The 19,383-nt window shown below is 51.9% G+C and overlaps 2 protein-coding genes across 7 annotated transcripts in view; one reads left to right on the top strand and one right to left on the bottom strand.

Moving 5' to 3' along the window:
• The first annotated feature begins 168 nt into the window (after positions 1–168).
• Positions 169–11,088, top strand: SHISA8 (shisa family member 8). 2 transcript variants are annotated; one of them, XM_063396047.1, is made up of 4 exons: positions 169–734; positions 7,933–8,057; positions 8,162–8,302; positions 8,811–11,088. In XM_063396047.1, the coding sequence occupies exons 1-4, from the start codon at positions 187–189 to the stop codon at positions 9,119–9,121; spliced, it is 1,125 nt and encodes a 374-aa protein (XP_063252117.1). In that variant the 5' UTR covers positions 169–186; the 3' UTR covers positions 9,122–11,088. The 2 variants fall into 2 exon arrangements, with proteins under 2 accessions (XP_063252117.1, XP_063252116.1); XM_063396046.1 differs by having other exon boundaries at positions 8,162–8,953.
• Positions 10,237–19,383, bottom strand: part of SREBF2 (sterol regulatory element binding transcription factor 2) — a 24,953-nt gene continuing 15,806 nt past the window's right edge. For 2 of the 5 annotated variants that reach the window (XM_063396040.1, XM_063396043.1), the window contains 6 exons: positions 18,106–18,215; positions 16,676–16,808; positions 16,000–16,168; positions 14,642–14,845; positions 13,657–13,768; positions 10,237–13,026 (listed from right to left, as the gene is read on the bottom strand). In XM_063396040.1, the coding sequence (XP_063252110.1) occupies positions 12,806–13,026; positions 13,657–13,768; positions 14,642–14,845; positions 16,000–16,168; positions 16,676–16,808; positions 18,106–18,215 (949 nt within the window). In that variant the 3' untranslated portion in view covers positions 10,237–12,805. The remainder of the gene's footprint in view (positions 13,027–13,656; positions 13,769–14,641; positions 14,846–15,999; positions 16,169–16,675; positions 16,809–18,105; positions 18,216–19,383) is intronic. The other 3 variants (XR_010080212.1, XM_063396041.1, XM_063396042.1) reach the window with 3 other exon arrangements.

Below are 19,383 nucleotides of genomic sequence, written 5' to 3'. Positions count from 1 at the left end.
GAGAAACGGGGAGGGGGTACGTCCCCTCGCACTTCCCTTTTTTCACCCACTTCTTTTTTTCTACCCTTTTTTGCCTTCCCTCCATTACGCCCCCCTTCTCCCCAGCCCGTTTCTCCTCCATCGGGGCTCTTCGGCGGCCATGCGGCCGGTCCCGGGCGAGGGGCTCTAACTCGTCTCCTCGCCCGGATGGTCCCCCGGAGCCGCGGGCGGATGGAGCCGAGCTACGTCGTGGGTATCTGCTGCCTGGTGCTGCTGAAGCCAGGCCGGGTGTGGAGCGGCGAGCCCAGCACCGGGGGACCCGGGGAGAGCGGGAACAGCAGCCAGGCACCGCCGCCGGAGACTACGGTCCCCGCGCCCACCGGAGCGCCACCACCGGGGGGGGACCGCTGCCGCGGGTACTACGACGTGATGGGGCAGTGGGACCCGCCGTTCAACTGCAACGCCGGCATCTACCAGTACTGCTGCGGGACATGCGGGTATCGCTTCTGCTGCCAGTTCAAGCCCGGGCGGCTGGACCAGAGTGGCTGCTCCAACTACGACACCCCCAACTGGGTCAACACGGGCCAGCCGCCTGCCCGGGTGGATGAGACACCCGAGGACCCCACTCGTGACAAGACCAACATGATCGTTTACATCATCTGCGGTGTGGTGGCCATCATGGTGCTGGTGGGCATCTTCACCAAGCTGGGCCTGGAGAAGGCACAGGGTCCTCAGACAGAGATGACCGTCTCCAGGTAAAGGAGTCCAGTCCCCCCACCTTCCCCGCTTCATCTCCCTGTGGGTGGCAGCTCATGTTCCTAGCCTGTTGTGTAGACTGAGCCCTGGCTTCACTTTGGGACTGCTAAGAGGGTGAGGTGAGATCCCTAAAATCCCTGTCCCAGCATGCTGAGACACCAAGGGGTGGGCTGGTTGCAGCCCACTAACCTGGTAGGGAGAGCTGACAGCCAGGACAGCCTCCACAAGAAGGGGTGGTTGTACATCCATCTCCTCTCAAAATTACCTGCTCTGTCTCTTGAGGAGGCATGCCCCTGGCTCAGGAGTGCCAACCCACCAGCCAGTGGAGTGAGTGACATGCACGCTATAGAATGTGGCTTTCTCCCACCACAACAAATCTGTGGTTCCCGATGTCCCAGGAAGGTGAGACCGGATCTGACTGTGTGTGTGGCGACTCTGGACTGCAGTCCCCTTGATCTCAGCCTTGTTTGCAGGGCTGGGGAAGACGAGGTGGCAATGGTAGTTTCACTGTGGCTGCTGCACACACTCCGTGTGCATTGTGTGCACCCTGGCGTCTGCTCTGTGCACCAGCATGGGACACTGCCCTTGCAAGGGGTGTCCCCACTCTTATACCTTCTGGAACATACTCTCAAGTGGAAAGCTGGGCAGCCTCTTCCTGGAGCCCATGCCCTGTGGCTCCAACCCCTGCTTTTCAGCTCGCTCCCAGAGCTGAGCACAAGGCTGGCAGGGGGAAGGTCAAGGTGTCAGACACTCTTTGGCACTGGAGAACCCCTGCATCTCCCCCAACTCTTGTGCTGCTGCTGTGGTTGTTGGTGCATCTTCTCCCTCCCGCTGCCAGTACATGCTTCTCTCCCCATTTTGGGGCTCTACTTTTTATCTTCCTGGTGAGGACATCAAGCCTGGAGAGAAACCTATTTTCATGACATTTTGTTAAGGGATTTTAGCTTTAAAAAAAAAGGAAAAGGAGAGCTGGTGGAAATTATTTCATCAGGATGATCAGGCAGCTGTCCTGATTGCAACCCTCAGCACCAACACATTCTCTCCTTCCCTTGGGGCACCCTTCTTCCCCTGCCCATTTGGGACCTATGCAGCCATTGGGTGCTGCATCCCAAGTCCAGACCCATCCTACTTCTTTCACCCACCCAGGGGAGCAGAGGCTGATCACCTCTGGTTGGGGGAGGGTTATACTGAGTCTGGAGGAGGGTCACAGGACCTTTCTGAGACACAAGAGGGGGTTTTGGGGGGTATCCATGCTGTGCCTCCACCTTGGCAGGGAGCCTGGCTGTGTTCTGCTACATGCTTGCACCTCCCCCCGCATCACCTGAGGAAGTGCTGGCACCTTGACAGGATCAATACGGCCTCTGCCAGCCTCCTGACTCCCCTTCCACTGTGTCTTTTTTTGGTCATCACCTCCACCTCCAGGGAAGGAGATACTGTGCTTGGGGAGCGGTCCGACCCTGGGACATGCAGACCTATGTCCTCATCCCCTGCCATTCGGTATTGCATTCTCCCACCACCAGATGTTGGTGGGGCTGCTGCCACTCATCAGGGGTTGTTTTCTGTGGGTAGCCTCAATTGTGCGCTGCTGGAGCCGTGTGTTTCCCCTTGTCCCCCTCTCACTCTAAACTTATGTAAGCCTGAATTTTCCCACTGAATTTGGAGAGATAAGTGCCTGTTCTCTATAAAGGCACAGATCTTTTGGGCACTAGCATACAGATCAGGAGGAGGCGAGTTTTTCTCCTCCACTTTTGAGGGACAAAGTCAGAAGGGCACCTACATCACTGCAGAAGTCAGGGGAAGTCTTGCCCTCTTCTGTGCAAGTTGTGAGCAGCTCTGGTTCCACATGGATGGTGACTGGCAAGCCCTGGCAAAGCAGGAGTGGTGCATGAGGTGCAGAGCCCCAGGAACCAGGCAAGACACCAGGCTGACATGACTTCCTGTGTGCTGGCCTGATGGAGACAGTACCAAAAGCTGGGTATGTGGCATCAGCATCCAAAAAGGGATGCTGTAATCTTCGTTCCACTGTGCCTTGGTAGCTGGGGGAATACGCTTCGTCTTGGTGACTCTGAGACAGCAGGCCTATTTCTACCTGCCTTGCCACTGTACCCACGCATGACCCAAGGCATGGGCAGTGCCATCTTGCTCTCTTCGTGCGCCTCAGGTAGGAGCTTCTCATTTGCTCCCTGGGCACCGCATCATGGCCTTGAGCCAGCTCCCTGTTGCACTGTCGTCTTGATTTCCATTCCTATCCCTCCCTCCCACTGGGGTTTTTTCGCTCCTGGGGAGCACTTTGTGCTGCCCTGGACAGCTCCCACCACTGCCGCTTGCAGGTTTCCTGCTTGGGGGGTAAGGTCAACCACTTCTACACCTCCAGATGTCGTCTGTCATGGTTCTGGTCCTGGTCCAAACCCAAGAAGAGAGACTAGGTGCAAAATGTCCATTAGCTCCTCCCTGATGAAGACACCTGAGTCTGTTCCAGCTTGTCCTGAGACCCCCACACCTAGGCCATCTCCAACATACATATTTGTCTCCTCATGGATTTGGCTGCTGGTCCACTCAGGGAAGTGGGTGCTCAAGGGACTGCAGCTACCTGATCTGTCCTCCCGTCCTCATCCGCCTTCCTCCTGCAGGGCCTTAAGGCAGCTCCTGCAATCCCCTCTCCTTCCTGCTCAGCTCATGCTTGGCATCTGTCCCTGGCATTTGCTTAGCCTGGCCAAACCCTGCGTCGAGTCAGGAACACCTGCCCGTGTTTTTCTTCAGTCTCGGGATCTCCGAGGACATTGGGTCCTTGGGGGCCTCCAGGATCCGTCTGTGCCCATTACACTGAGAACAAGCACATGCCTCAGAAAACGTTCTTGGGGGGAATTGCAATTTTATAGCTGGTGTGAATAACGCTATGGGAAGAACTGGGCAAGGAGCAGCTTTCTAGGGAGTAGGGGGGATTCTGGAGAGAGGAAAAACAGCTGTGCCCTGTGTCCATAATGGGAGCAGGTGCCCTGGCAGATGCAGTATGTGAGTGCTCAATTTTGGCTTTTCACTCCCTGGGTCTCCCCATGCTATTTGAGGTCCCCAAATTTGGCCCCACTATGCATCCAGCCATGCTGGGTGTTTCTCTGGCAATGCTCAAGTCCAGGGCCATGCCTGCAGTTGACGTCTATGGTAGCAGGTAGTGGTGAAGACCCAGAAAAAGTGTTTGCAGGCAGCATGGTGTGATATCACATGCTGCCCTGGCTCTCTGGGGGATGAAAGAGGACTGAGCTCCAGTAGGGAAAGAGACCTGGAGGTCTGTCCCTAGACTGAATGCAATGTTTGGGGATGCTCATTTCCACTTGGCCTAAGCTCCAATACCCTCTGCTGCAACTCCCATTTCGCAAAGACATCTTGATAACCCCATGCCTTCCTGAGCATCCCTGAGTGTACTAGCCCCAACAGGCAGGTGTCCCACAGTGTCTGTGCTGCTCAGTTGCATGGATGAGCACCCCTGCCCCGAGCAGACATGCTGTAAACTGTGGGAAATATCTCCCTAGGGAGGTGAAGATGAGGCTCTCACTGGCTGCAGAGGTGGTGTGATCAGCTGGGATATTCACCTGCGGCTGCAGCATGCTCTTTCCTCCTGGAATGCTGCACCTCTGCTCCAAACCTCATCACTCCCTCATCCAGTGGCTGCCACCTTCTGTGTCCCCAACAAGGGTTCACTTCAGCTCATGGCAATGTCACTTCACCCCATCAGTCTGTCTTCTCTCCTCTCTTCTGGAGGCTGTTCTCCTGTCTCCCCTCCATTGCTCCCTGCCCCTTCCCAGAATTTGCATACCCTCTCCTGCTGGGCTTGCCAGGTATGGGGCTTGGGCTTCCCAAAAGTCAGGCCCTGGGCTGGGTTGCCATGCCAGCTAAGTGTCCTGGTCCCACACAGGCACATCCATTGGGGATGGATCAGGAGCACTAAGTGCTTCATGCATGGGTTCTGCTGTGAAGCTCTCTTGGCCTCCATCATTATTGCTTCTGGATCTGTCACTCTGTTTGATCTCAGGTCTTGCACTAGGCTGCTTTGGGCCATCTTTGTTGCACCCTTAAGCAGAACTAGGCTTGCCCTGGAGGTGGCAATATACCTGCCCATATGACACTCAGGCAAGCTGGGTGGCAAGGCACCTGCACACATGGCCTCATGTACTCTGCATCCATGGCCATAGTGTGGATAGAGGTCTCAGTGGTACCATTCATCAGGGCTTTTTGCTAATGAACACTGCAGGTCTAAAGCTACATCTGCTGTCTATTCCCTTCTTCGATCTGCACTCCAGATCCATCTTGGTGCCGTAGACTACTGGGTGACCTAGGGAGATGTGGCTTGACCTTCTTCAAGCACCCCATCCACAGGACCAGACTGAGGCTCAAAAACCCCAAGGTGTTGTTCAGTGAGACAACAGCTCTTCCATAGTATCACCCTCCATGTCCACCTTCTCTGCACTGCATCACCTGGGGATGAGCCAGGGAAGGGGTGCAGCCCCTGAGAGCCCTACTGGCAGCCCTGGCCAGTGGCACTACTCGTGGTGCAAGGGCAAGGTGAATCCAAATGGTGCTGGGGGCTTGTGTACGCTTCTCACTTAAGCAAACAGCTTGTTAATTGCTTCTCAAGCTGTTGTTGTTAATCGTTATTGTCCACATGCCCCAAGCAGTCAGCATGGAGGGCATGTTTACAAGAAACAGCATTGACGGATTTATGTGGAGAAAAGTCACAGATAAAGGATGGCTCAAGCTTCATAAATAGACCCGAGAAAAACAAAAAATAATTTTAAAATAGGTCAAATCGCATTGAACTTCCTGTTGAAACAAGCCTGTTTGAGTGCTGGCCCCGGGGACAGGCAAGAGTAGGCAGCATCCAGTGGGGAGGGGCTGGTGAGCAGTGCACCCCAGGGAAGGTGGGAGTTGACAGGGCGGCAGCTCCCTGAGTTAACAGCCTACACCCATGGCCTCGGGCGACCTGCCTCCCCCTGCCCTGCCTAGGCACAGCCCACTGCCCACCAAGGCTTGTACCCAGAGTCTCCAACTGCAGCATCCATGGCCTGAACCCTCATTGGGTCAGTCTGTTGCAGAAAGGTTCATGCAGGCTTTGAATAGCTGCAGGATGGAGATGCTACAGCCTCCCCAGGCAGCCTGGTCAAGCATTTAACTACTGCAGGAAAAATAAAGTTTTTTCTTCTGTTTAAACAGGATTTCCTGTTTCTGTTTGCACCTGTCACCTCTTGTCAGCTTGACATTTTGTTGCACCCTCCCTTCAGATACTCATGTATATTGATTAAATCCCCCAAAACCTTCTCTTCTCCAGGCTGAACAGTGTCAGCTCTCTCAGCCTCTCCTCATATGAAAGAGGTTCCAGTCCCATCTTCGTGTCCCTTCCCTGGACTTTGTCCTGTACATCCATGCTAGTCCTGTATTGAGCTGGAGCCAGCACTCCAGAGGTGGCCTTACCTGCTGAGCAGAGAGGAACAATCACCTTCCTTAGACCTGCTGGCAACATTCTGCCTAATGCAGACCAGGAAACCATTCAGCACCTTTGTCCCAAGAGTACTCTGCTGGCTCATGGTCAAATTGGTGTCCACCAGGATCTCCAGGTCCTTTTATGCCAAGTTGCCTTCCAGCTGGTTGGCTGCCAGGGGTTTGTTCCTCACTCAATTTCTTCAGCTCTGTCAGAGTTCTCTTGGCCCATCTGGAGATTAAGTTTCTCAAGAATGATGTGAAATTAACCTACAGGGCAAGTGACCCTTTCTTGTAGCTTTGCTCTTGCCCCTGCCCTGTGATGTTGACTGAATACAAACTGGGAGGGAAAAGGCTCCCTCAGATCCCCACAAGCATAAGCATCCCTCAGGATGCTTATGACAATTCATTGCTTTCTCTCTTGTTCTCACTGCTTTTCCTGGAAATCCTGAGCATCACAGTTGCTAGTTTTTTGAGCACTCTGGTGCCACGAGCTGACACATTTACCAAGTCAGGATTATTTCTCCCTTCCTCTCCAATTTGCATTTATGCATGTTGAGTTTAATCTGCTGTTTTATCATCCAACCATTCACTAACCATCAGCTCATGGTGTGTATCTGTGAACCAGCCAGAGCCTTCGAGGTGCGAGGCATGCTGGCAGTGAGCTGGGGATTGGCAAGCCAAAAAAAGCCCTGAATGGACACCCCTGCACTCTTGCAGTCATGTAGGGATTGTCACTGCAGGGGGAATGGTGTGTCTTCTCATCACAAAGCCTTGCGCCAGCAGGCACATCCCATCCTGTCCTGGGACTTGCTGCCAGAGGCTGCAGTGGCGCGCGGCTAGGTCCTGCTTCAGCACTGCCAATGTTCTTCTGTCACTGCAGTTGTACCCTCCTCTGGCCCCCCCAGCATTGGTATACCGTGCTCCAGCATTGCTGGCGTGCCCTGCTCTGGCACTGCCAATGTGCCCTGCTCCAGCACCACTGCTGTGACCCCAATTCTGGCACTGCCAGTGTGCTCTGCTCCTGCACTGGTGCTGTGCCCCACTCCAGCATTGCCTGCGTGCCCTGCTCTGGCACTGCCAGCATGCCTTGCTTTGGCATTTGCCAGCACACTGTGGTGGGACTGCAGAGTCTCTATCCATGAATGTTAAACAAAATAGGGCTCTATCTTATGTAATGGTGTTTAATGCTGTTACTTACAAGGAAGGTGTTATGCACAGACAGTGCCTGCGCCAGAGGCTGCCACTAGTTTATTTCCTTTCCTGAAGGGGTGCAAGTGGCCTTTCTATTCCCTTCCTTGGGGTCTTCTCTGTTTTGAAGGGACTTGAGTGGAGGTGTTGCCTTCTCTCACCTCCTTCACCAGGCTCTCACGCTAGGGGAGCATCCCAGAGGTGTTGCTCCAGGTTCCATCAGATCAGTTTCCTCTGTCTCAGTTCACTGTACCCTTTCAGCCTGCTTCAAGCCATGCATCTCCCTCACTACTCTTACCCACTGATGCCCCTGACTCTGGGAGGGCTCAGCCTCAGATCCCAATTAGTTGTTAGAGTTGTTAGCCCTCCTGCAAAAGCTGGATTAGTGGCCTGGGTAGACTCTGGGTGCACTCCTACCAGTGGCTCTTTCCTACCCCCAGGCTGCCTAACTCTGCTTTCAAAAAGTGGAGTTCAGGGCTGGGATGCATTAGGGGTCCCAATGGATATTGTTCTAACAGCCCTTCACCTCCTCTTCAGGACACTGACAGATCTGCTGAAGCAGCCAGGTCACAGCCCTTCTGAGAACATGGACAGCCTCATGGGGGGTGTGCAGGTCCTGCTGGATGAAGGGCTGGCCCAGGAGCCTCCCAGAAACAGCACAGGTAAGGTGCTGGTGTGGCAGGGAAAAGTAAGTTCCCTTGACTGAATAAAGGCAGTGGGAGGGCACAGCCTACTGCTGAGTCCCCACCCATCTTTGCCCCTCCAGACAAACTACCCTTGAACAACGCAGTGGCCATTGCCCCCTCACTGGGGCGGCCCCATAGCCACAGCAAGCGCCTGCCACTGGCTAGCAGCCTGGCCCTGTCAGCCCCGGACTACACTTCCTACACCACCCTAAAGGTTGGAGGTGAGTGCCATGTGGGGTGGGATGGTGGCTGGGGGCAAAAAAACCAAGTGAGGGAGGGGCACAGGGCTCACAAAGGGGCACAGGCAGCACAAGCATCCCAGTTTCCAAATACTCCTAGGGTGGCTGCTTATAGTAGAAATTCTGCAGCTCCTCCACCGCTCCACCAGACTGCTGTGCTGCCCAGCCAGTCAGTGCCTGGGGTCCCCCACAGATCCACTACGCTTTCCAGTCAACTAGCACCCAGGATCCCACACAGACCTGAAGCACTGCCTAGCCCATCAGGGTTCAGGATCCACATGGACACACTGCCCAGCAATCGGTTCCCCAGGATCTCCCAAAAGCACTACCCAGCCAGTTCATTGCCAATATGCCCCCCAGCCAATCAGCACTCAGAATCTCTCCTACAAGCCCATTCCAGCCTTCTCCACCACTGCACCCTCCCTAGTCTCCCCGTGCCAGCAGAAGGGACTGTCCCTGGAGGGGTGACACTGCACACTTGTCCCCACAGAGAGTGCCACTGAGGACTTCTACAGGCGGTTCAGGGGGCTGGAGCCATCGCCTGCCAGCACACTGACCTTCCCAGCTGAGACGTCAGTGCTGGCCGAGGGCTGCCCCCTGCCCAAGGCCAAGGGCCCCAAGGTGCCAGGGGGTCTGGCCTTCCCAGGGGCCTGGGAGAGGGGCCCCCATCGTGGCCCCCGCCGTCCGGGCCTGGCTCCCCTGCGCCCTGAGGGACCACCCGAGGCCTTTGGCCCCTCCACCTCGTATGGGCAGAAACCCCACCATCTCGCCACCAAAAGCAAGACTGAGGTCACTGTCTGATGGCCTGTGCCATAGAGGACTGAGGCTGCCCCCTTACGTGGCAGTAGCTGTCATGGGGCAGCCCACCGGAGGAGAGCATCACAGGACTTACACAAACTGCGATGCTGGCTGGAAAGGGAGACATGCCATCCTTCCCAGCCCCAGGGATGAGGACGTTCAGCTGCACTTCACCATCGAGGAGGCACTGGGAACTCATCCAGGCAACAAGTTTCAGGCTTTCTCAACCCATCCCCTGAAGAGGCTGAGCCGGAGACACATTGGCAGAGCCATACCCTGCTCAGGGGATGGGGGCCAATGCTGGACAGATTGGGAGTAGATCTTGCTGGGGCCAGGCAACCCACACCCGGCTCCTCTGACTAGGCATGGGGAAGAGCAATTGACTCAAAGCATTGCCCCTATGCTGCCAGCAAAGTCTGAGCAACCCCTTTCCCTCCCAAGCCTCTTCCCTTCCCCAATGCTCCACCCTCCACCTTATCAATAAATACCACATTAAACTGTATGGCCTTGGTATGATTTGGCTGGGGAACTTCACACTGCTCACAAAACCTTCCCCCAGGGCAGCATGGCACAAAGCCCACTCCCCCACAGGGCCTGGGGAAGCCCCCATGATGGGGGACATGGTGGGAACACAGCTTCCAGGGTCAACTGCAAAACCTTTCAAGCAGCTGCACAAAAACCGTATCTCCTCTGTCTGAAGTTTACTCCTCTGTCTGAAGTTTAATGGTTCTGACAGAGTTTTACCAGGGGGAGCAGAGAAAGAGATGGAGCAAAAGGACATTGTTCTAAAGCAAGGCCAGGTAACAGCCTTCCTCCCATAGAGAAGGTCCTAAAATTGCAGGCTTCTAGCCCAGCTCCACCTTACTTGGCTCTGTTCAAGCCATCATCCTCTTGAGTTGCTCCCAGAGGTGCATGGAGACACCACACTTGCTCCACTGATGGACTTTCATTGCAAGCCATCCTGTTCTGTTCTCTAGGTTATCTGGACAAAGGACTGACAACTTCCCAAGGTGCCTGTGCGTTTTATGTCTCTAAAGGCCTTTTGAAGCTCACCTCTGCTTAAGAGCAACTTGCTGGGTGGGATGAATAGAGCTAAGAGAAAGAGGGCAGGTGGGAGGTAGTAGTAACATTCATCTTTATTACGTAACAGATGTTCAGAAGCCCTGGAACAGGGCTTTCAGATAGCAGATATGTTCCCTGGGGAACTTCTCCACCACCAGTTGAACCTCATATCACAAAGCATCCCTACTCTGAACTCCACTATGTTTGCGGATAAACAAACTTTCTTCACATAATCCATAAAATAATTTCCTCCCACTCACAAACCAAAAAGTTACAGTATATACACACACATATAAAAAAAGTTGTAGGGACAGATAGCAAATTTTCAGAAAAAAAACCAGGACAAAGATCTCTCTCGCTGGAGGTGGCAGAGACATAACAGCCATGCTAGGACTCTCAGTGCTTCATGCTATTCACTACCTGCTTCTCGTAGCTCCTTGCCCAGCCCCCAGGGTTCAGACTACCATTAGTGACAAAGTGAAACCTCAGCATCACTGCTTTCCCAAAGCCTTATCTCTCATTTTACTAAAGCACAGAACTGTCCATGTGCTACACGCAGACCTGGAGAAATGCAAGATAACTCAAGAGGTTGCCACAGGCAAGGAGTTTCTTGCCACAGGCAAGTATTTTAGGAAAATAACTCCATGACAAGGAAGACAGCATGAGAGCCGTGGAAGAGAAAAAAAATCAGGAAGAGGCAACCTACCTCTCGAAATAGGATCACTGAAAAGCTAGGGAACTTGGAAATGACCAATCAAGAGCTGTTCTGCATACTTAGGGTACCTCCTCAAAGCCAAAGTTGCTGCCACCAGAGCTCCCCTACACTGATCAGACACTCTTGAGAGCAACCTCTTTCTCTCAAACAATGAGCTGCCCCTCCAACCACTGTCTCCAGGAAGCAAGGAATACCCCAGCCAGTAGGACAGTACCAGCCATTGCAGCTGGTCCACCAGCTATTCCCCAAATAAAGTCAGGGAGGGAGGTAAACACCTTCTGGTCCCCACACTTTTGTCCACAGCTACACACCACAATCACTGGCAACAGGCTTTGCTGGGAGATGAGTTTCTCTCGGCCCCAGTTTCTATCTTCTTGAAGCTGGGCAACTCCAGGACTAGCATTACCTGTGTTCAATCACTGTAGCACATGAAATGGTCCTCCCAGATGCCAAAAGACCCTGTGGAAAGGGAAACCACAAGCCTCTGTCTTTTCTATCTCATTTTGAAGGAGCTCATGCCTTTCTGCAAGAGCTGGATATGTCTAAAAGCTTCTTGCAAAACAGTCCAAGTTTGCAGGAGTTGGGCAGTACAGGCTTGATTGGGACAGGATGGGTTTGGATGACTGCCTACATCTAAATGCTTTGAGCTGCCAACATGGAGAACATGCTGGCTGTATACATGGACAAACACCAATGCCCACTTGCCAAAGCCTGGTTTCCACATATGCACATGTGAGAGGGCAACCACTCTGCACCCCTTTGGAGAGATGAAACAGGAAAGGCAGAAAGAGGGCGAACCGTTCTCTCACTGTCCCAAATCCACTTCTTACTCCCGCAAAGTCACAGGCAATTCAACACCTGCAAGTCAAACTGCTCAGAATAGCAACTGTAACAAAGCTAGGAGACTTGCACCCTGAACCAGTGCCTCCCAAATCCTGCAGGAACTGTGGAGCAGTTGGAGAAGGAGAAACACCTGAAGACAAGATCTGGGACTGGGAGTTGAGTAAAATAAAAAAACTATTTCTAAAAGTTGTTTCCACATCAATAAAAAGGCACCACAGAAGCAGTCATCCTTCATGCAGGGCACAGCATACCCACCTCTGCTGCCACCCAACACCAGATGACCAGGTATGCCAAGGTCTTCTACCAGGCTCTGCTTGTTGCAGGCTGCTACAAACTCACCCCCTGCTGAAAACCAGAGGCAGTTATCACAGGAAAAGACGCATGAAGCAGAAGGGAAGGAAAATCTGCTTCATTGTTCCCCATATTTTTGTAAAGCCATGACCATTTCTATTAAAAAACTATAAAAACCGTAGAGAAGTTTTCCAGGCAGTACTGGCCCCAAGCGATACTCCCAGAGCACCTACGTAAGTTGGGTCTAGGGGGCTGCAGTTTCCTGATATACAACCCAAAGAAAGCTGGTGCCTTCCCCTCTCTTTTGGGAACAGCCTTAGGCTCCAGCAGCCCCATGGGACAAGGCTTGAACAGATCCTGTGCCCTCCCCAGAGATCTCTTTTCTGCAGCGGTGTTTGGAAAGGTAACAAAATACCCCTGAGGACAGACATGGGATGTGCCACTTCTCTATGCTGCGGGCTTGTGGGGGTTCTCTCCCAAGCAGGTATGGGTGCTTTGTGTTGGGGCAGTGATTCTCAACAGCCCCAGGCATAGTAACAAAAACCGCAACTAGACAGATTGCTGCTGCAGTGCCTGAAAACAAGCAAGGAGACTAGTAAAGCTAAACCTGGGGCAAGTTTAGAAAAAAATCAAACCCAAAACCCTCCCCCCCTCTCCCATGCCATCCTGATCCCACCAGCACAGCCCTAAACTAGCACTTTTTCTAAGCTCCAGAAGGGAAGTCCAGGCTGATGCTCAAGCAGGCTGTCTTTGCACAAAGGGAACCCGTGCCGGCATTAGGAGGCAGCAATGGCTGTGCCCCCACTGAGCTTGACAATCATCTGCTGGCAGTCATTCCAGGAGCGCTTGTCCCCAACTTTCTCCAGGGTGCGGGCGGCCTCGGCCAGCAGCACCGCTCGCTGGCCTGGCGAGGACAGGAAGGAGAGGGGGAGATGGCGACAGGCCAACAGGATGGCTGTGGCTCGCTCCCTTTGGCCTGGCAACGTGTCCAGTTCACCTATGGGCAAACAGTAAAGAAAGAAAACTTGGAACAGAGCTATCACCTGCATGAGAAAATCCCACCACACAGGCCCTCAACTTCCACCACCAAGCACAGGCTTCTCTGGCTGACGTTCCCTGGCTGAACCAAGAGTGGGAGGCACCCTGAGGGCCTTTAGGCTAGGAGAGGAGAAAAGTCTGAGCTAGAGTCAGGTAGGAACTGTCCTGTTTTCTACAGAGACAGTCCCTTTCAGTTCACTTCCTAGGGCTCATCCCAACATTGGCATGCATATTTGCCCATTCCCTTACATCCTTCATCTTTTAGCTCTTCCCTTTAGAATTCCCAGCTTCTGCCTTTGCACTGACTGCTCCAAACCCCACACTGCCAAGTTTTGTGCACATGTAGCTTCATGAAGGCAAATGTTTTCCAGTCAGTTCACCAATACTTCCAGCCCAGGGCTGGCAGCTCATGTTAGCTGGCTTGTAGAGAACACCGCAGAAGCATTGTCTTGAGCCACAGGCTGATGGGAGCTCATTATCCTGACACAGAAGACACTTCAGGTTGTATCTATGGCCCCACACCTTGCCCAAGCGCTGCCCCCTCCGAGCCCCACAGGCAGTGGGTCGCTGCCTGAGCCCCAGGGCTGACCTTGTTTGCTGCTCTGGGGTGTGCGTCGCCTCAAGCTGTGCTCCAGCAGCTGGTGGGTGCGGGTAGGGCTGGCACCTGCCATCAAGCGCACAGTGGCCTCATGGAGGAAGACCTGGAAGGGAAGGAAGGATGGAAGATGAGAGGTGGGCTGGCACAGGGACAATGCTGTGGTTGCACTGTCATCCTCAGTCACCACATTTCAAGAGCAGAGCACTGACACCTTGACAAAAACAGAGACCCATTTCCACGCTCCTCCCTCATCTTTCCACCTGTCTCTGGGAAATTTGCAGGTCAGGACAATCATGAGGAAGGGGGGAAAATTGACACCTAACTGTAGGTGGCCTGGAAAGGGGGAGGATTGAGAGCAGGGAACAGGGTAGAAAAATCTGAGAGCAAACTTTGGCACTGTGGTGCAGGCAGGACTCTCAACCTATGCTGCTAGTGCAGTGTTTTGGTAACAGCTTCAAATACTGAAATCCAGAATTTGGACAATACCAAGACAACTCCGTGTCCAAGTATTAGACTCTACTTCCTCTGCAGAGGGTTAGGACTAGGGGAACTGAACAGAAGTGGGTAAATGCCCAGAAAAGCACTTGGGGCTCTACAGATGCACAAGGCATCTGACCCTCCAACTACTTAACAGAGCCAGCACAGCTGAGGAAGCTTCCTTCCACACTCCCCCACAGGAACAGACCCAGTCTGAAGCCACCTTAACAGACAGGATGCCATGGTATTGCCCAATACACATGTACTAATGGTTTTCTATGCAGAAAACATCTTACACACTGAACTCCTATGCGAGCCTCCCTCATCACCCACCAACAGAAAGTATGGAGGCTGGTAGTCAAAGAGCATCCCACTCCAAGTATCCAAACCACACAAGCTTGCATACACACTATGTTTCCAAGGGCACCAGCTTCCTGTCACCACCAGAAGGGCTATAGGTAAGCTGGAGGTGAAGCAGGCAGAAGAGGCAAGCCATCACCTTGCGGTAGGCGGGTCTGAAGCTGTGGGCCAGCTTGCGCAGGCTGCCAAGGTCGCGCTGGAAGCCCGTCAGTTCGGGCGCTGAGGCGTGGTAGGTCTCACCCAGCGCCTGGCTGGCGTTCGCCTGCTTCTGCCACAGGCTGGTGCGGAGGGAGAGCAACAAGTCACAGGCCAGCAGCTGGATCATCTGCAAGAGCCAAGATGCCTGGGCACACATGTTTAGTAACACACAGCATTGGGTGAGTAACAAGCTACATGGCTACTGACACAGCTCATAGGAAGACAGACACAGCACCTCCTGCCCACATGGGGGCCTCCCCTGCCCTCCCTGCTGTGTCACCCTACCACAACACATCAAAAGGAGCAGGCCTTTGCATTTTGCTCAAGTGGCATCCCTTCACCAAGATTTCAAGGAAACATGTGCCAAAGGCACATTGCATCAATGCTACATGCCCTTACCTGCACCTTTCACTGGGATCAATGCTAAAAAATACAAACTGAACCCACGGAAACACAGCCTAGTGCAAAGGCTTTCCTGCCCAAACAGTGATGCTGACTAGTGGGAAACAGCAAAGACAGCCATGCTACCTGCAGAGAAAAAAGAGGCAGTCTTGGCACAGCCAACAGCATCTGCCAAACCTCTTTTCCCCATCTGCTGCTGCCCCCTAGCACTGCTCCCGGCTATGGGAAGGCTCTCAGCCTGTGCTGCTGAACAGAGAGTGCCTCTGTGCTGCACTGCAGAAACATTGCACAGTCACTGCCACAACATGCAATGCAACTACAATGCACTACAGCTGCCACCAAGCAACGACGAAAGGGACCCGAAACACGTCCCATATGCCATGGAGGGAAGCTCCAGTTTTATGTAATCCTGGAAAAAAGAGAAACAAGCCCCACACAAACTCAGGAGTAGCACAGCATAGTCACACTTCCGTATCAGATGATTCAAACATTCATGAGTGTGGCCTGAAACAGAGCAGACTCGCCTTAGTGATGCCCTGTTTTACAGGTATCACCAACTTGACCTGGAGGAGAGATGGATACTTTCCATTTATGCAGGACCAAATTCAAACTAGTCAAAGCACCAGAAAGGGGTGACAGCTATTGGCACAAGAGGAGCAAGAGCTGACACTGTGCCCAGGGATACGACACTGTACTTGCAACTCTGCTTCCCCATACAGCAGAAACAGAACAATGGCAATGCCCTTTTCAAGGATAGGGAAGAACTCTCCCCTCTAATCTCAAGATACACAGAGTGAATGGACAATACAGCTACAATAGGGAAGTGACACAGCTGCAGCAAGACCAACCTTACAACCAAGACAGAACATGTGTTATCCTGGGGCTTATAATGCTTACATTGTTGAGGACAGTGCTGGACACACCACTGCTCATGTTGAGACTGTTCCACAAGTGACTGCTGGCCCTCTCACAGTGACCCAGGGTGCTCTGCTGTCCATCTGCCTTCCCAGACAGAGAGGCCTGCATGGCTTTACACATGTAGAAGGTAGCTTTCACCAGTGCATTCCTGAAAGAGAAAGCAGATTGCTTTCAAGCAACACCATGTCATGCTGCCACAGCATCAGCTTTCACTCTCCCACCTTCAAGAGATATCATCACTCCTTAGAGAGAAAAAAGATGGCAATTGCTCCTCACCTACACAGATAGCACAGAGAAATGAGAGAAAGCTCGCAAAGATTCTTTACTGCAAAAGAAAGAGATGGTGACACCATCCTTTCCATCATCATGTGAGTTTTGTTTGATTTTGGAAGATGGGACACCGTACTATTAGAACAAAGCCAAAAGACATCCCTAAAGAAGCAACTATGACTGTAACTTCCAGTGCAAAGCTTTACTATTAGTCTGCAAGCCTTGACCTACGCATGAACTGCTGAGCACACTGCCACTTGCAGAGCACAAGAGACATGCAGCTCCAGAGCACAGGCAGGTGTGACCCTACAGGACAGCATTAGGGGAAGGAGTCACTCCTGTTTAGAAGGAGCAGGAGTTTGAAAAGTGTATGAGGCCTACGGACTCTGACATCTCCAGGGACTTTGGCACGCGCTCCACTTCTGCAAAATGTGACCTCACAGCTGCATCATCCCCTCTGAGCCAAGCGACTGCCATAGCCACGGCTGCTGACCACCATCGGCACACCATGTCAGGACCTGCAAAACAGAACCAGCAGCTGCAGCCCAAGAGAGCATATGCGGCTCCCTCACACTTGGAGAATTCGAACGGTATCACAGGGCCTTGCCAATGCCTTCTGCTGGGATTGATGCTAATGAGCCCAAACTGATCCCACAGGAACACAGCCATCCATGTGAATGCTGAAACATGCTGTAAGAACACTAAGAAACTTGGCAGCATGCAAGCACTCTACATCTGACTGCAAGCAGAGTTCTGGATGGCATGTTTGTATCTTGTCAGCAAGAATGTATCCCACCAACTTGTCTAGAAATCTGCTGACTTCCTTCCTGACAATGATCTCCACTCACCACCCCAAAATAACAACTCCACTCATATATACACTCATGATTGGCACTAATCACCATCAAGACAGTACATCAGGTTTCCTATATAACTTCCTTCATTATCTAACAACCTCTCAAAAACTTCCCAGAGCCTACTTCGGGCCAAAGGCCATGTGTTCTGCTATTCTAACCTGCTTTTCAGTTCTATGGCAATACTGACCCAAACACAGACTTCCCTTTAAAAAAAATAATTATTTTGTTTTCCTACTATGTTTGCTCTATTTATTTTAGGTACAGCAGTTAGTCTATGTCTAAAGCTGCACCAGCATCCCAGTGAGTTCCCAGGTGCTGTCAGTACCAACAACAAGCAAAACAAATACTCCAGCAGCCTGTTACCAACCCACCCCAGATGAGTGCATGGCTCAGAGGGATTCTGCAGCCCTTGCTGTCCCACTAAATACACACCAAGAGACCAAAACAAGCACCTCCCAATATATGCCCACAGCTTATAGGCTGAGGCTGAGCAGAGGCTGCAGGTTTCTGGAGATTGAGGACTATATCTGACAGCCACTGTGCAAGCAGGAGCAACGCAGTTCAATAGGTAATTAAGTGAAAAAAACCCCTTCCTGTACTTCAACTGCAATGCTGCTATTTGTTTATATGCTCCACCTTCCTCTCGCTTTGCATTACTAGGAGCAAGCTCTCAGGTGAGAGCACAGCGTTCAGATTTGAAATAAAATATTGCCCAACAATACAAATCGCAGCAGTCCCTGGCTGGGCATTCAGCATTGGAACACAAAACCAAATTTATAAGCCTTCTTAATCACTTTCTTCCAGTCTAAGCTGTGGTGCAATTGCACTGGCATGCAATCAGGTATCACTCCAAGGACTGCATTTCTCCTTGACTAGAGCTTGAGAGGTGGTAGGGAGAGGGAATTTGTATTGGCAGTAGATCCAAAATCTGAAAGAGCTTCAGTTCTGCCAGACTTACCCAGGGCAGACTTGAGTACAGAATTGCTGGCAAAGGGTGGGGCTCCACTTCCCATTGAGTCCAAGAAAGAGTTGAGCAATTTCAGGTACTCCATGGCACCCGAGAATTCACTGAAACAAGGAACAAGGCAGATCTTTGCTATGCTGTCAAACAGAAGATACCAAGGCACTTTCTCGTTCACAAGTCGTGTTTAAACAGTGCTGACCCATTAAGCCCACAGAAAGTTCAAGCTCTACAAGTAACACAACACTGCTGGACTGAAAAGACCACCCCATAAGTAGAAGTGCAGAGCTATGCTTCGAGAGGAACAGCTTCATATCTCCCCTTTCATGACCACCAGCACAGAACTAGATTTAACCTCAAGTCTCACCTCAAACATAGACATGTGTTACAAGTTGATTACAGGCTCCTTTTCCATTATTGCCTCTAGAAGAGGCTGAACTATGCTTCTCTGATTATTTGCATATATGCAAATATGTATGAATGGAAGTGACAGCATGTTCTCAGCACTGGTCAGAGAAAATAGCATATGCAACAATGACCTAATTTACTGGGACATGCTACAGATGAAGATCTTGAGCTCCCACCCCTAGAGTGGGACAAAAAAGCTTGCTATTTTACTAAATCTAGTCCTTCCCATGAGGAGACAGGACTCCCATAAGTATAGTGACAATCCACCTCCTTTATACAAATCTCCTACCCTCTTTCAACAGCAGCATCTGACTGCAAGCAATTAAACCAAACTGTTGCTCCTTCTCTGCTAGGAAACAGACAAGACTGAGAAAACACCCAAAGCTAAAGGTACAGTATTTTTCCTACACAGATAGGGAAACCGGGTTATCTTTACATCTGAGGTTTTTACTCACACTTTCTGGGGACAGGATCCTTACAGAGCTTCCCATATATGTATGTAACATTTGCCTGGCACCAGCATATCTGGAGATCAGCTAGAAACAGTGCTGAATTACTAGCAAAGGCTGGGGTCCCGCTTCCCATGGAATCCAGGAGAAAGTTGGACATGGTTTAATACAAAAAGCTGCTGTTTCCAACCTATTTTCCTCTTTCATTTGGTCAGAGCTTAGAGACAATGACAATTATGTTTGACATCATCTTTTCTCCTCTTGCCACACATCTGTTTAATTCTTTACTGTGGGTAAATGTCACACTCTGTCAGAAAAACACTCATGCACAAAGTAGCAAGCTGGTGGGTTCATTCTCTGACATGCCAGACCTTCACGCCCTAAAAGCCCTGGACATATGTCCTAGTCTATAGAATAG

Source organism: Prinia subflava, chromosome 4 (assembly GCF_021018805.1).
Source record: "Prinia subflava isolate CZ2003 ecotype Zambia chromosome 4, Cam_Psub_1.2, whole genome shotgun sequence".
Classification (NCBI taxonomy): Eukaryota; Metazoa; Chordata; class Aves; order Passeriformes; family Cisticolidae; genus Prinia; species Prinia subflava.
Note: the sequence above shows the minus strand (reverse complement) of the source record. Positions and strands in the feature narration are given on the sequence as shown.

Excerpts from the sequence above, each read along its gene's own strand:
- SHISA8 (XM_063396046.1), top strand. The coding sequence starts at position 187 with ATGGTCCCCCGGAGCCGCGGGCGGATGGAGCCGAGCTACGTCGTGGGT. Across the intron at positions 735-7,932 it reads ACAGAGATGACCGTCTCCAG|GACACTGACAGATCTGCTGA; the intron begins GTAAAGGAGTCC and ends CCTCCTCTTCAG. Across the intron at positions 8,058-8,161 it reads GCCTCCCAGAAACAGCACAG|ACAAACTACCCTTGAACAAC; the intron begins GTAAGGTGCTGG and ends TTGCCCCTCCAG.